General features: G+C 41.2%; 1 protein-coding gene across 4 annotated transcripts in view; it reads right to left on the bottom strand.

Annotated features, from left to right (window-relative positions):
* fhod3a (formin homology 2 domain containing 3a) overlaps positions 1-17,812 on the bottom strand; it is a 54,405-nt gene that overhangs the window by 24,122 nt on the left and 12,471 nt on the right. For all 4 annotated transcript variants that reach the window (XM_069516391.1, XM_069516390.1, XM_020090693.2 and 1 more), the window contains exons 4-5: positions 1,475-1,542; positions 481-586 (exon numbers count right to left, since the gene is read on the bottom strand). In XM_069516391.1, the coding sequence (XP_069372492.1) occupies positions 481-586; positions 1,475-1,542 (174 nt within the window). The remainder of the gene's footprint in view (positions 1-480; positions 587-1,474; positions 1,543-17,812) is intronic.

Consider the following 17,812-nt stretch of genomic DNA (forward strand, 5'->3'; position numbering starts at 1 on the left):
TCCCCAGGGAATCATGGATGGATCTTAATGAATAAAATAAGGCACATTAAGGGAGCTGATATCTATGTGCAATTTGGTGCAGTTTGATTGAATTTCAGGCAACTGTTTGGCTTCGACAGATGTATGCACACCTTTGATTGCCCTTCCAGTTCATATGTATATTATATATTTCTAATCTCAAGTATTATTATTATCTTAACTGTGCATAGATTCTACTATAAAATATATTTATTGGTTCTAATATAGGTTGTTGTAGTATTAATTGTGCTTACTGGTAAATAACATACTGTGCACTCACTAAATCCGCTGTGTATTATCTTTGTTCAGTGCATATATTGTACATGTATTGTTTGATATTGTTTCTGATCTTGTCCCCTAACATGGTTTATTATTGTCAGCATTCAGAGGGAGGGAGAGAGAGAGAGGGAAGGAGAGGGAGGGAGGGAGAGAGAGAGAAAGAGAGAGAGAGAGAGACTGTACCTCTTAATATGTAGTTCTGGTAGTTCTGGTCAGCTTCTGCTCCCACCTTGATGAGACACGTGAGACCTTCAGCCATCACGAACTCATGGACCAGATCTTTGTCATCCTAAAGCATTAGACAGGTGTAACAGGTTAAAACAGTAACTGTAACTTCATACACCACAGAACCACCAACAAGCATCTCCCACAGCTCATTACTGGGTTCTCATTTCTTACCACATGGTGGCAGTGATGTGCGTGATGACGATTTAAGTTGGTACAACCCCCCCAACACATACACACACACCTCAAGCCCGCTGATACACACTCCACATGTCAACAACCATGTACTTTGCAGTTGTTCTTTTACAACCTTTCTTCAAACTAAAATAAAAGAAGAAGATGAAAACACTTCAAATAAGTTGTCTGGACAGATGCAGGACTCCTGAACTTTAGGTGCATTGTGTATACACATAAATTCAAACAGCTCACCTGTGGCTTTACTTTCATTCAAGAGCTTTAACAGGAAAATAAACATGAGATTTGGGTGAAAGCAATTTGCTAAATTTGGTTTGGCTGCTCTGAGTGAGTGAGTAAAAAGGAATAAGGGGGAGATGTGATAGATGCTAGTTGACAAAAAAATGTAAACAGCTTGAAAGTTCTCACAACACTGCTTTATTTAAGAACCACGTGTTGTTATATTTGCGTGCTTTTGTTTATTTGCCCCAGAAAAAGCCATCCGTGGCTGACTAACTTGTCTCAGTCTAAAATAAGGATTCTCTCTCTCTCACACACACACACACACACACACACACACACACACACACACACACACACACACACACACGGACATATGCATAATCACACAGACATACACACGGAGAGAGAGATGCCACGTTGATTTAGATCCCTGTCATCATGGAAGCACACAGTGGCCACAATAACCAGCTGCAGAAAAAAGGACTGACTATAATTGCATGTGAGGTGTGTGTGTGTGTGTGTGTGTTTGTGTCACCTGAAAAATTTGCTTCAGAGAGAACAGTGCTCTTCTTAAGTCACGTCCATTGGAGTTATACAGTCTTTCTGTAGACACAAACAAAGACATAGATGTGGTTATTGGACAATAATTCAAGACAGTAGAAAAAGACACATGAGAGTGACACTAGTAATACAAAATTGTTTCCGTCTGACGTCAGGCAATGTTTTGGGCACAATCTCTTTCCACTGCACATCTTTCACCACTCTCCAGAATTCATATTCTTCATTCTCAATAAATTTTTGCAGGAAAATGAGTCTCAGCTCAACACTTTGCGAGGCGAGAGAAACAACGCTGCATGTCGATGGAGCCAGTCACACCATTTGGCTCTGATCACCTGAGGCTGGCACTTCTTTACACACTTTTGCCGCATCCTCACTCACAGAGCAACACGTGCATGGTCTCTCTCTCTCTCTCTCTCACACACATACACACACAAGCACATGCACACACGTTACAGTAGTGATTAGAGCTGTATCGGAATGTTAATGAGCTGCTGGCAGGAATTCAACTGTGAAGTATTCAGGTCACAACAGAGAAACCATTGGGACCAACAACTTATTCCGTCACACTGATATTTAGCCTTATTATTTCTACCATTGGACACAACACATCATTCCTACAGCACCTTACAATGTAAAGTATGTAAAGTAACGTAGTAGTAATGTATCACTACAACAACCCTCTACAATAACATTTAGTACCTAAAGAGTTTCTTTGGTGTTGTGTTGGATTTGTAGTACTTCCTATTCTTTACTATGTTGTTACATTAATATTATCTCCATCACTTTGTCCATGCTGTAATATCACACTACAGCTTTCTTTTCTTGTCTTTTAAAGTGTTTATGTCTCTATAATTAAGGGTTGACAGAAAAAAAAGCCTGTAAAATTGTGTTTTAATTCAGATTTATCATTTTCATGGTGCAATTTGTCTTGTACTGGATTTTACTCTACACTCGTGTCCAAATCATTTTGTGCACCCTCTGTATATATAAATATTAGCATAAGCCTGTAATACAGTACTTACATTTACATGTGCAGACCCCTGCAATGATGCGACAACAGAAATCATTTTCCTAAGTGCTCTGCATTAAGCTCAAAGTCTGTTGAATTGAGGGTCCATAATGTCCATTTGTGCGCATAAGAACAGTTGTGCTTTCAACTGTGTGTCAACGGGGGGTTCAGGAACCTGTGAGTGTGAGTGTAAATCCTGAGTTTGCGTGTTGTTCATAAATCCTTCAGTCCATCAGGAGGGAGGTGGCTGGTTAAAAGAGTACAGAAGTGAGGGCAGGGCAGGACAACACACTCCCCCTGATGTGGGCCCAGACATGGGCCAGCCAGTCTGTCCTTCTGTCTTGAGCGCAGCGGTAACCGTCGCTAAGGCAGACGAGGCTAACCCAAGGCCAGGGTCAAAATCATTATCATTCCACACACAGAAGAAAGAATTACAGGCCTGTCTGTGTCTCCATCTGCAGGACCCTTTGTCTGAGGTCAGAATTCATGACATACAACTGTGGGAGTTTACAGTAGAGATAAACAAATGACTGAACCTGTCAAAATTGTAACTGTGCTAAGATGAGAAGTGTAAGAGGAAAGATGCTGTTCGGTAATCAAGGAAGGTGGCATAACTGAGAAAGTTGAAATTGTGAAAAATTGAAAACATGTCTCTACCAAGTCATCAATATATTTGTTGGTATTTAACCTTTTTAACCCAACTCAACCTAAAACTCTTGGTATTTCACTGAAATCATTTGGGCAAGTCCATTCAACCCTCATCTAATGTAAGAGATGTATTTGTGTTATCTATCTTGAACATACTGTTACCAGTATCTCATTTGACATATGACGACAGACTCTTAACTGAGGCTCAGCTTAAACTCTTCAAATAACCTGTGTAGACTGATTTCCTTGTTCTTTTGACTCTAAGTTTCCCTGGAAGTCAAGTGGCCTCTTATTGAGGCAGGGAACACTTCATCTGGCCTTTGGGTGTCAATGGTTCATTCAGACGACCGTGTGTAATCTCCATGTTCTTCATCAGGCCACGAGTGGGGCTGTCAAGGTAACCTTTACCAAAATGTCTGCTGTGTGTCAGGAGCATGTCAGCAGCAGCGATAATGATTAAACTTGGCTTGATTCATTGTGTTGTACCACTGGTTTCATAGAAAATAGCCCTAAGTCTCTTAGCTACTGTCCCTGTTGTCCTCTCCTTGTCTGTACACAAACGTAGCAGTGGCGAACCTTCAACTCCTATGTGTGACCTTGCCCCGATTTGAACACCACCATCTTGTTTTTAAGGAGCAAGAGCTGGAGTAGCCAACAGGAGAAGGACCCACAATTGCATGGTCCCATATAAACATCTGCTCAACCAATCAGGAGTCAGTCTCAGCTGTCATTTAATAGCATCAAATAACTAATTTAGGCTAAACTTGCAGGATATGACATCACTTTAGGAAAGCAGTCATGTTGTATATCTTTACAGTCTATGGCCCGGATGGTCAGGAGTCGAACCAGGGACATGCTGCTCATGGTACTTGCTGTATGCATCAGTTATCAGGTCACACCAAATCAAATATTAATAATATAATTTAAAACAGACTTGAGCCAAGGCAGATATGAGCCAATCACAAAATGCAAACCAGATATACTGCATCAATTTTATAGTTACATAGTCTCATTTCAGTTTACTGGATGATGGTGAGGTATGAGGAGATATGAGACAGAGACAGGCTCCATAAAAAAGACAGGGGATGAGATTGATGAGCAATTATGCAGCCTCTGATAACACACCCATAATATGTGTATGATATCTGAAAAGAAGAGCCACTTATTTTACAGATTTATTCTTGAATCAAATAGTTTTTATGTCCTTATACGAAGTTCAAACAGCGGTTGTACTTTCTTATCTAAAGTGTTGGATCGGTTCTAAGATGTTTTTCTATAGTATTGTCATGACAATACCCCATAATCACCTTATAGCTGCTAATAAAGCCTTGTCGCTAATAGCCCTGCTGCTCTGGCGTAAACAGAGTTGGACAGGCTAAATAATCAATCAGCCATTTTCCCATTGGCACAAAGAGCTCCAGCTGTCTTAGCACAGCATGTCTGGAATGATGGTGCATTCAGCCTGGAAATAATTCAAACGAATCACTCTCACCTTTAACCTCCTGGCCAAACAGCTTGGCCTAACAAAATTACTTCAGTGCCATTATCTCTCCAGAGGGGAACCGAAAAAACAATGAAACACAAACTAAGAAGACGAACGTGTCTTAATTAGATGTCTTCATCTGGTCTGAGAGACAGATGCGGCAGATGTGAGAAAAAATGAAAAAGAAGGAGATGAGAGGGATGGAATCTGAAGAGAGTCCACGTGTCTTTGGTCATTCTCCTTTTTCTTTCCTGGCACTCGGTTTTATTATTGTCACAAGAAAAGCTAAAACACTCACTGGGATGTGTCATTGTGGCTTGTGCATGTGCTGGTACACAGCGTGCATGCGTGTGACTGTGTGCACGCGCCCATGTGCGAGCTGGGGCCGGAGTTTGCTGAGTGCAGAAAGACAGAGGAAGGAAAGAAAGAAAGGCACATTTCATTTATAGGTTTGCTTGGAGTTTTACTGTTTTGTTTTGGAAGACGCGCAGTCCTCGTCCACACTGTTTTACCATGACCTCACATGCCCTGCAGTGCGTCAGCCTTAACGAGTCATTGAGCCTCATATTCCATCTTTGAATCAACATTTTCTTAAAGAAAGGGGGAAAAATCTGCCAGCGGAGACACTTGTTTCCACTTGTTATGTAGTCAGTTCTGTTTGTAACCTTCTGCTTTAATTACTTTACACAAAACTACTGAAGAGAATAGAAACTTGGACACAGCTTTGGCAGAGATCCAGAAAAAGGGACAGATTCTGGAATGTATTTACTTTCCTTTTTCTTTTCTTTTTGACATTTTCACAGGGAATAATTTGTGAGTGTGACAGATCCTCAGTATCTACAGGCTCGCTACACTTGGTTATAATAGCAGAGTTGTGCATTTTTTTAGAATGCTCTCTCTATGTTTCCCCAAGGCTTAGTGTAAACAATTAAGAGAAAGTGATCAATTGATCAATTATCAGGAAATTATTTATGAATGTATTACTCTTGCAGCGGAAGATGAATGATTATGAGTGTGTTTGTGTTTCGACTCTGAACATGCGAAGGAGAGCAACTGGTGGACAGTAGAGTTGCACCTCCAACTGGTACTGTGTCATTTGAGATACTGAAACTATGTCGCTCTTACTCAGCAGAATCTGCAGCAGCACCCCTAGTGGCTAGGGCCCCAAACAACCTGTGCATTAAAACAATGAGTCTCAATTTTTTTTTTAAGGCCTATTTAGGGGAACAGTATCTATTCATATGTAGTATTAGTGTATTAGTTTATTCAAATAAAAATCTGGACAGAGCAGATTTTAATGTGGTGTCATTCTCATTTAATATGAAATAAAACTCTTCTATTTGAATTTAATGATGTTGAACAACACATAAAACTTATAAACTCTCTAAGATGGCAGGTCAGTTTAAACTCTCACAGCTTTAATACAAACTCAACACCATAAGTGAGGACTTGACAGAGTCATGATGTCATCCAAAGACCTTTTGTTTGTTTGTTTATATTATTATTTTGAATGAATCCTTCCAGAAACTGTCTGCACTGCACGTGTTTCAGAGTGGCATGTGTAAGTGCTTGTGTGTCTGTGTGTGTGTGTGTTTGTGTGTGTGTGTGTGTGTGTGTGTGGTTGTGTGTGTGTGTGTGTGTGTGTGTGTGTGTGTGTCTGCATGTGTATGCTCTGTAGTGAAACAGGGATTCCCTCCGGGCTGAGGCTGCCTGCTAAGTCGCTCAGGAGTGGTCAGATCCCTCCTCCTCCTCGTGCCATAATGAGATTAGTGCTGTGACCCTTCAGCTTTGACTAATCCCTCAACATTTACTGCATCATCTACACATCTCCAAACAGAAAAGCACACAGGCCAGCTCAGGCTACACTGGCTCTAATCCACAGCAATTATGCTTTGAAATACACTGTATTTTGCTGTTACTACTAAATGCAAAATTGGAGTCCCCAGTTGAGTGTGTTTTGTCAAATCCTGTTTATTTGGCCTTCACAAAGAGCAGCTAAAATCTGCTGCTACTGTGTTTAATTCTCAGATTTATGAAAAGGCAGCCAGCTCAGCAGATGTTTCTCAAAGGTGACCTAGTTAAAGGAGCACTGTTGTGAGGATGAGAAGTAGCAGACACGGAAAAAAATGACAACAAAAAGATAAATCTTGAAAATCATTCATTTATGAGCATAATCAATCTCCATTACGGATGTAGGGATGTCCTTAAAGGAGCATTAATCAATATAATAACAATATAATAATCAATAACAGAACCCGAGACTACTTGTAAGTTAAAGTGGTCCATAGAGAATTATCACCCAACTCTGTAGTTCCTCTCAGCTCTGCAGAGCCTTTTAGTCTGTTTTTGATTGTTTATCATGACCTTTAATGCTCTGGTTCATCCACACTGCTCTCACAGCCTTGTTTTTTTTAATAAGGCTTCTGTACAAAAAAGTCAGAAACCTGCGGTGCATTACCTCTACCTGGCACCAGCGCTAGGACTGAATTTAAAAACTGAAATTAGTTTTTATTTGAATGATAAAATATGAATTCTGAAGCTACTCATGTAACTTTTTTCTAGATTCATTTCTACTTTAAATATCCTCCAATATACTGTATTTTTTGTGAGGTAGTGTCAAAGACTTATATGACAGAGGCTCATTAAACAGCCTGGCAGCAGTTCAGATATATTCCTACATTAAGTGTTAGAGCGAGCCTCACCCTATACTAACCAAAAGAGAAGGCCAAAGAGGTGTGAGCTAATGGATGTCGATCCAAAAGTGAACCCGTTTCTAGCAGCTCGCAGCTGGAAAACATCACTATTACCAGGTTTTTTAAATGCAGGTAAACCCACTAAAAAGGTGATTGACTACTTTTCCATTGAAAGTTGAGCAAGATGTTAGTGGGTGCAAAAATCATTGTTGACATAAAGCTTAAGACTAACCAGCAATTTGTGCAATTGCTGAGACATCGTGCATTGAAGGATGTCAGTGAAGGGCTGAGTGGAGTGTAAAAGAGCAGGAAGAGGGATTCTCATGCTAGCACTAACTAATTTCATTAAGTTGTGTACTGTAGCTTAAAAATTGCCAAATCCATCTGGGCCTGTTCTGTGCAATTACCTATGCTCACCAACATCTGTGGTAAATTCTATGTGCTTGGTTGCAGTTGTTATAAACTGTACAGTTATGGCTGCATGATGTGTAAAATGTCTACTTTGTGGAAATCAGTTGTTATTACAACATGCAGAAAAGCATTATTTTAAGTTTAAATAGAGGATAACTGAATATATTAGCTGCCCCGTGTCACGACAGACCTGTAATCTGCTGCACAGTCATTGTGGACCTGCCACAGTGTGTGACTGTGGACCCACTGGGACTGATTCAGGACGGTTAGCTGACTAGCTGTCTTTTCACGGTGTTGTATTCTCTGTGCTTTGATCAGAGGGGATCATTTTAGCATCATTCATTTTTTTATTAGGCAGGGTATTTACAGCCAAACACAGACTGAGGTCGACCAAGGGTAATATTATTCAGGAAGGTGCAACTGTTTGTGTGCCAGGCGAGAGAGGGGCGGGTCACAGCTGGTGGTCCTGAATTTAAGCCCAGATATAACTGCTGACTTGTGTTTCTGGAGGATTTCATTGCACCCCTTCTAAAAAAAGCCCCCACGCGGCTGTCTGGGCCAATCAGTCATTTCACTTTCAAACTGGGTCTTCAGTGGAGTGCTTGGTTTAATCCCAGGAAGTCTTTTCTCTCACTGCACTGGTATAATGCTAAATATAGGAGTGTTGGGTATCAAGCATAGTGTAACAACCCTAGATACTGCATGGGTTCAAGCTCTGCTCAGGTCAGGCAGTGCACTGTGTGTTTGTGTGTGTGTGTGTGTGTGTGTGTCAATGAAAAACAAGTCAAGTGGACATGACAGTTTTCAGTAATTTGCAATGTAATTTCATGTGTATCTCAAATTGTCCTTGTTTTAAGTTTATCTTTGGAAAAACATGGCATATTTGTTTTTCATTCTTTATCGAGAACTCATTGTAAAAGTCCACGATGCCTTGACATTGACCTTATGCAAGTGATATATCTCTGTAAGAGTTTGCATTTCATCTCAGTACCCATGTGCAAAGCCGCTGGGTGGTATTCCCTTCTTGTGTGCACACATCTGTGGAGTGCCATGTCCATTAATCTGTAGTTGCAAGAATAAATACTCTATCAATCTGTCAGAGGCTGATATAGTTTGGACAATAATGCACGATTTCAGTCTCATGTCAAGTGAAGTGAAAAGGAAAAGTTGGCAGGCAGCGAGGGCCAGACTGCTGAGGACAACTCGGTTATTTTGCGACTGTCTATTTTTTGTCTGTTGGTCTTGGCCTACAGTGCGAGCAGCACTGGAGGCTGCTGATGGTACGGATGACGATAGAGGCCCCGTGAACTCAGTGTGTGTGTGTGTGTGTGTGTGTGTGTGCGTGTGTTTGTGTGTGTGTGAGAGAGAGAGAGGGGAAGAGAGAAAGAAAGGGAGAGTGAGACCTCCAAGGTTTTACTGTGGGATTCGTGCGATTTAAAGAATGGCGACGGACCTAGACGGAGATTACACTAAGCTCAGCAGTGACATACACATGTACACACTAAAAGTATGTTCACACATCTCACAGGCAGATACAGTACAACTTCAGGCCCAAAGGCAAACGTGTGAATGGAACCACTTGGGAGTGAATGAAAACAAACTTTTATGTTTCCCATAAATCCACCCCTGTAGAAACAAATGGCTGCTATATTTTATTTGTAGCACACTTATATATACTACATAATGCAAACCTACACACACACACAAATTTAAAACATCTCCAGACCGTAACCTCGAACACAGAAGGACATCAGATGTTAAAGACGCTCGGGAGCAGATGTCTTCAGGAAGGCAACTCACTGCCATGCACCGTGCACATACACACACACACACACACACACACACACACACACACACACACACACACACACACACACACACACACACAGAGTTGTGTCTCCATGACTTCTCAGGACACTGCATTGACTTGTTATTGGATTTCCTGGAGACTTACTCCAACCTTTATCCACAATAACATTCTAAACCTAACTTTAACCTGAACCTAAAACTAACCTTAACTTAACCTTAACCCTATCCTTAAAACATGTCTTCACCTTGAAATTTAATGATTTAGGTTTTGCGGACTACCGGAATCACACTCGCATACACACTCACAAACACACTATGCCCCACCACATGCTAAAACTATAATACCCTGTGCCCTTCACATGCACATTAGTCCACAAAACACCCATGGACGCACACACACACACGAATACAGAATAGTTACCCACAACACAAACATAAATATACCCACTGCCATCGCAGTCGCTCCATAGTCTTCCACTCATAAACACACACAGACATCTTTAGGCAGCTGTGTTCTTTATCCAGAGGAGCGGTGATGACGCATTATATACTCACATAAATATTTCAATATATTGGATATTATACTTTATAAGCAGCCTGTTAGTTTAGCTTAGCATAATGACTGAAAACACAGGGAAAACTGCTTGCATGGCTCTGTCCGTCAGCACCTCTAAAGCTCACTAAATAACACTTTATATTTAAGTTTCCATCACCAGACATAGTGAGCAGCAATATCCTGCTCACTACCAAAAAACAGTCTGGCACATAACTACTATTAAACCATGACGAGTCATGGTTACACTGTGGATTTTAAATGAATTAAACAAATAATATATAATGTGTTCATGAGTGATTCCTACAGGTGTGGATTGGTTGCCTTTGCCCGGTTGTTTCCAGTCCCTATTATAAGCTCTAACCCGCAGTTGGCTGTAGATTCACATTCAAAATACTATAATAGCACAGCACAATTCATTTTCTATCATAACTCTTAACAAAATCTAAATATTGTATGTGTTTACTTAGACTGTAAAACTTCAATGTATTTAGAAATCAATCTTTTGTTCAACTGCTGCACGGTGCTGACGTTGCTTTCTGTGCATCACTGTTGTTGTGTAATTGCATTTGATCTGTGATGGTGCATTCTTATAGAGTGTGACCTGATTTTCTGCAGCATGTAGCCTGAAACAAAAGTCGATTGTGGGAAATATGGCGGTGTTTAAGCCCACATTCATCTGTGCACGTGTGAAACAAGCATTTGGTGTTTTCCCTCGCCCCCCTCCCCACATTTTGTCCTCCTCTCTCTCTCTCACTCACTCACTCACTCACTGTCTGCCTGTGTGTCTCACGCTTGATGCTTGTTAATTGATTCACTGGGCATGTGCAGCGGCTGTGCATGACAGAAATAAGACTAGAAAATATGAAAGAACGGCCAAATGAAATGAGCGATTGAGAAAAAAGACATATTGCAGAGAGAGAGAGGGAGAGTGAGTGAGAAAGCTATAAGTGCAGCATAAGAGTTACACACACGTTTAAATTTTGCAAAAGCTTTAAGTCCAATTTAAATTTTAGAAATTGTCCGAAACATTGAGTGAAATTATGAGAAGTCAAACAATAACTTCAATCGAATGTTATTATCTAAACCATTAATCTGTGGGTTTTTAAATGTATCAGGCAGCATACTTTTATAAACAGTCATCTAAATAAATTGGCTGGATTGGGTTTATAGAAAAAAGAGGTATGCAAATAAGAGAGAGGAAGAGAGGCATAAAGGAGAGAAAAGACAGGCGCAGAAAGAGTGAGAAAGACAAACACAGTAGAAACAGACAGAGAAACCAGAGCAGGACTAACGGCAGCCAAAGTGAGCAAACACAGAGGATACTGGAGGATATGTGCTGCTTGCTGAGTGGATTATAGCAGAGTGAATATGAGCTCTGACTCATACCACACTTACCTGATATTATAGCCCTCACTTGTTTGTGTGTGTGTGTGTGTGTGTGTGTGTGTGTGTGTGTCTGTCTGTGTAACAGACATAAGTCTAGTAGTGTTGTATTAAGCAACTTTAGTGTCAAAGAGCTAATGTGAAATACTGTTTAACACTACTGAATGCAAACAGTATGTTTACGTGCATCCGTTAGCAAAGTGCAGCCAAATTCATTTCTAGTTTAAACTTTCAGATCAATATATTTTAGGGATGCACATTATAGTATAAAAGAACCACAGTGTGTGTTGTTGTCAAAAGAAAGCAGCAGCTGTAACTGTAACACTTTGGCATAACTTTCTCTATTTTCTGTCCTCACCTGGAAGTCAGCAGACCACAGAGTTATGACATAACTCGAGGATCTACTTGCCAACTGCTGCTGCTGCTCTGTCTGGCAGGTGCATTTCCTCCTTGCTTTGTTTTCCCCTTGTGCTTCCTTCCCTAAGTGATTTACCATTTCCCTGGAAACAGGCCCTCTCCCCATCTCTCTCCACACATTCCCACATTCCCTAAACCCATCATCTCCAAAAGCCCATGGCCGAGTAAGACGCCAAGCCTGCAGATTCTCCAGTGAGCGCGCTGGATGTTTAGCTTGTGGTACTTGTAATGTTTTATTGCATTATGTAATCGCCTCAAAATGATTAAAACAGACCAGCCAGAGGTTTTGTGCAGACACATTCTGGTGCATGTATGAACAAGCCCAGACTCACACGTGTGCACAGGCAAGCAAACACACACACACATACACACGCGCGCGCACACACACACGCACGCACGCACGCACACACACACACACACACACACACACACACACACACACACACACACACACACACACAGGGATACTGTATATTTCTTACTTTCTTCCAGCAAGCACTCTGAGACTTGGGAAAGAAAAAAGAATCCCAGACCGCAGTGAGTGGTGCCACAGCACAACAGTTGGTCTGCTCATGTTTGTCAGCATAATAGAGCCCAGGGAAAACCCTGCCACATCCACAGAAAGCACATATACACAGGAGCCGCCACAACACAGCAACTGATAACAGCAACAATGGAGACACGCAACATGCAACAGGATTATGAACCCATGAAAGCCAGAAGTAATCACATAATATGGAAATGTGGAGCCAGACAGCTGAGCGTGATGTCCAGTGTGCATACTTGTTATTGCTCTCTGCTCATAGCTTACTGCAACAGAAGCCAGATTAACTTTTCTTAGCCCAGCCTCCCTTATACCTAACATGATCTACTACTGCAAGACAGCAAGTTATTTACAGTTAAGACACAGGTTGGAGAACACTACAGCAGTGGGAATGGAAAACAGCTTCAAGATAGATGCATGTTACAGGCATGTTATTCCTTCACTTCTGCTGCTCTCCACCTCTATCCCTAATGCCTCATCAGATGATCTCTCCATCTCCCATAGCATTAAGTAAGGCATGACTCATGTGGGCGCAATGCTCTTGGTGGCTCCTCGGGGTCTCAGCTGCTGGTGAGGGTAGAGGGAAAACTGTTTGAATAATTTCACATTCCCCTTTCTCTCTGTGAAATACAGATGAGAACTGAGAAGGTTTTCGTTTCTGACTTTAAAGCTCAGATCATGAAAACCAAGTACAAACAAACAAAAAATGTCAGTGACAGGTCGACACTTGTCAAGACATATGCAAACAATTCATAAGTAGAGATGTTCGGATACCAACATCGGAAATGCATCCAATACTGGCAAGAATGTAAATCTATGTACTGAGCCATTACTACATGTTTAATATATATTAGTCCCACCCAGATAAAGCTGCAAAATGTCCTTGTTGACTCACGCACGTGCAAACACACAGATCATAAAGCGACAGCTCCTTGAGCTGAAGCCACAGGTGTCGATGAGAACAAAGTGTTAGGAACAGTAAGTGATGCTGAGCAGAGTAAATATAGATTTAGAGAGCAAAGCATGCAGGCCAGGAAAAGAAAGAAATGCAGGGGTTAAATGACAGAAGTGCAGCGTGTTTGCGTGCAACCAGCCAGGAGATGTTAAAAAATAGAAATGGGGACAAATGGACAATGTGGGGCAAAGTTAAAAAAAAGAGGATGAAGTAGCAATGGAAATGATGCCAGATTGAAAAGTAGTTGGTAGCATGTTGGGTAAGGGTAGCGCAGATGCTAAAGGGCAGCGTTTTAGCAAAACCATATAATGGGTCTGGAGTCTTACGACTGCACAGCCACAGATGTTCAACTGTACACCACTGCCCCCTCGCAGCTTACCCATTACCCACTGAGCATTATCTCCCTGTCACACCATGCCATTACCAGGCCTTATCTCCCACAGCGGGGGGAACGCCACAACAGTAAATCGCTGTTCGAACCAGCTGTGGTCTTGTCATTCTGCAGCATCTCAGGCCCAGAGTACAGGGACTACCACTGCACCCCCACTGGCAAAGCAACATGGCGCGCTGACTGTTGCTTTTTCACCCGAGACCACCATGTCAGTATAAGCTTATATTTACAGAGATTTTGATCTGTTCAACCCTCACTGATTCCATCAAATCCTCAAAATGTCTCATTACAATGTATAAATAAGGTTACTATAAACTCTGCTTTTGTAAACGCGGTGTGAGGACAGGCGTATTTTATGAATTGCGAATCCTGTGCTGAAAGGGAACGGTGAGGTTAGACGGAACAGGTGAGCGAAGATAGATGAAACATTTTCTTCATGATGCTAATTTGTTATGTAAAAACACAACCAGACAAAATCAAAGAGAGTCAACCTTTACTTCACCTCACCCTCCAGCTCCCGCCTCTCCTTCACTATTCTGCAGGGGGTGGTTAGAGATGGATAATTGGGGAGCAGAAATCCAGCAGCGCAGAGGCCAATTTTTTTTGGATTCTTTCGTTTTTGAGAGGGAAAAAAAGGCTCAAATCCACAGCTCACTGCAAAGGGATTGAACGTGCTCCAAAACACATGCAAGGTCTTTTGTTCTGCACTCCAGTTCTTTTGTTTCACCTGCTGTACCACTCATTACAGGGAGCTTTACCTGTCAAATAGCATAGCCTCTCCATATTTGATAACTTAAACTGTATTTAATTACCGCATACCCTTTCACTTGAGGAGAGGCTGGGAAATGAGACACATGGGAAGCAAAAACACTTTCTGTAGTCTGGAAACTTTCTGTCACAGTAACTTAAGCACTTTGAAGAAAGTTAGTACTCAGCCTGTCAGGTTTATATTTGCTTTTATCATTTCTGCATTTGAATCTATTCATTATGTTTTGCATTTAGTTTTTATGTCAGCACGTAATGAAGATCATAAAAACAAACACTAGGTATAACATAGCTAGAGCTAACATAGATCAATGTTTTATTTTAGCAATGGTCGACATGACTACACTTGTATAATCAATAATAATTTGTTCTTATAAAACATAGACTGTGCATAAAGATGGACAACGCATGTTCACTTCTTTCTACTGTGTGAAATCGGAGCCACTGATATGGGTGCTCCCATCTCGACCAGGTGACATAATTTGGGGCCAGAGTCTGCACAGTAGTCATCATGGAGTTGGACCACAAAAGGCAACTGTCAGCAAAACAACTCTATCATAACAATAGTACTAGCGGCTGCCTAATGAAGGGAGTGAAACCTTTGTCGGCTAAATTTGCCTTGTATTTCTGGGAATTTCTGATATTTCAGAAGTTTATAGATAGAGTCCAAGACCTAAAAAGAGGATTGATGCTGAACTTACAGCATGGAGGCCAGAAACATGATTACAAATTAACACTGCTTCTTACATAGTTTGTCCATCAAATAGAACTGACATTTTTATTTTCTGACTGTAAAATGTCCAGATGAGTAAATACATTTGCCACAAAAACAAAATAAGGGTATCGTATATCTGTCAGTAGATTATAAATTAGAATTAATAGGTATATATCAAATATGTGGCTAGAATCTGTTGCATGACCCATTGACCTTTCCCCTGGAGCCATGAATCATACTGACAACAGCCAAGATCCACATTCATGCTCCCAAGAGGGTGAACCCTTTACATGCTGGAGACTTTGTTAAAGTTCATAAGCCATGTCATAAAATAATAGCCTAACACATTCAGGAGATGATTGCTCTCTGTGAGGTAGATGCAGCCACATAATAACAATGATTAAATTCACCTCCCTTACAAATTAATTACTTTGGCACTTTCATATTATGGGGTGTAAGGCGAACTGCTAGTCTTGTTGCATAAAACTCTTGCTGATTATAGCTTTAGGAATAAAAATCTGATAGTGCCACATGAAAACATTCCAATCATTTCTGTACCACCTATCAACATTATTCCTTCCAGTTCTCCTGTCTTCTTCAATCAACCCTTTTTGCACCCCTTACTTCCTGTAACTCACATTTAGCAACTAGAGGTTCAGCTCTGCACTGCCTTTCTTGCATGTGTCTGTGCTGTCAACACTTTCTAAAGATATCACCTCCACTTTACCACTAAGACCTCTCCGCACCCGTCAGCCACGGTCCACAGCGACTGCGCTGCAATGCTAAAATTAACCCTAAAACAAGAGGTTCTGATTGGCAATCTGACAAGACTGCTGAACACGGGATCGACTGAGAGGGGGCACACAAGCAGATTTTAAAAGACAAAAGGACAAATTAAAATAATGAGGCTCAGGCCAAACTTCACTCAACCCGAAGCTGAGGACACTCAGGACTCCATAATACCCTGGTCTTACAGTGGAGTTCTGTAGTAAGCGCTGGATCATTAAACTGCCACAGAGGCTTCTCTTGTGCAGACTCACTGCAGGTAGAGTAGAACTTCCACCAACAGACAAAGTCAGTGCTCTGCTGACGATACTGACATGTCCTCCTTTTTAGATATAATAGAAAAACTCATTAACTCACACACAATATCACACCCTGCTAACACATACACCACAAAGCATTATTTACTCCCAGGGGCAACTAAATTAATTTTAAAAGTTTTTAAAAGTTGCAGGCCCCAGGCATACGATTTCAAGTATTTTAATCATTAGAAAACCCACTCAACTATTAAGTCGAGACACAGGTTCCAGTCTTTTGACTTTCCAAAGTGGCGATTGCGAGATGGATTTGTGATCTCGGAATCATTCACTATCAAATACGAGTTCAGGGCAAACGGAGAGACGGACAGTTGTCGTCAGCTGGTTACATGTTGGGTATGTATACAATGGTTTTCACCAAAAAAACAAACACTAGAGAAACACTGTGGATCAGGTCACGTAGGGCAGAATTGGTGGATACATTCTGCAACATGAGCTGGAGGTGAGTCTCAAACAGGAAGCTAACACTATTGTGATCATTAGAAATGTAGTCACTACCATTCTCTGACCTTCCACTGTCATGGAGATACATTTTATATTAACACTGATCAGTGTCTCTGTGATGCCTTACACTCAGCTCACTCTCGTTAGGTTTTCAACTCAATGTTCAATTTCTGTTCATTTCACTCTACTGGATTTCAATTTCAATTTCAGTGAATACCAAACATGTTTAAGATTTACGATTGGAACACTCATCCAGTCAGTAACATTAAGATTATCTCTGTAAATGCCTTGCTACAGGATCATTTGGGCAGATAACCAGACCGACCTCGAATATGGAACAACCTTGCAGTTGTCGTGAGAGGCGTAAACAACCAAAAATGTGCCAAGTTATCATCCAGTGTGGGGCTGGCATTAGCAGTGGTGCCAAGACATGCCAAAGAAAGCAGTGTTTCTATTAGTGGCATTCAAATAAAGAAACCTTAAGATCTTCCTATTATTTGACCCTAATACAATCAAATCCAGATCTTTGCTGATCAAACCCGTAGATTAGAAGAATCTGTAAGGAATTGATCCTTTCCTTTGCTTTAATCACGGATAGTAAACATTAAGTATCATGCGACATTATCAGCAATCTATATGCTTGATTTAAACATGTGATCCTCCACCGATCATCTTGTAAATCACAGATCCTTGATTATACAAATAATCTTTATCCTTGATTGTGACAGACTTTTCATTTAGTGGATGGTACGCTGACCATTACTCAGGCGATTTGCAGGTCAAGGCTCCGCAGGATTACAGAGCGTTAAACGGCTCGATGAGTGGACAGCTGAACCGACTCACTGCCGCAGCAACTCAGAGGGGGGTGGGAAAAGAGTCAGTAGATCTCTGAAGGAAACGGATCTCTCGGACTCACTCAAGCTGTCTGATTATACATCTGTTTAATGCAGCTGAATTACAACCGGCCACCCCAGAATATCAGCCTCGCT

Source organism: Paralichthys olivaceus, chromosome 20 (assembly GCF_024713975.1).
Source record: "Paralichthys olivaceus isolate ysfri-2021 chromosome 20, ASM2471397v2, whole genome shotgun sequence".
In the NCBI taxonomy this organism is placed as follows: domain Eukaryota; kingdom Metazoa; phylum Chordata; class Actinopteri; order Pleuronectiformes; family Paralichthyidae; genus Paralichthys; species Paralichthys olivaceus.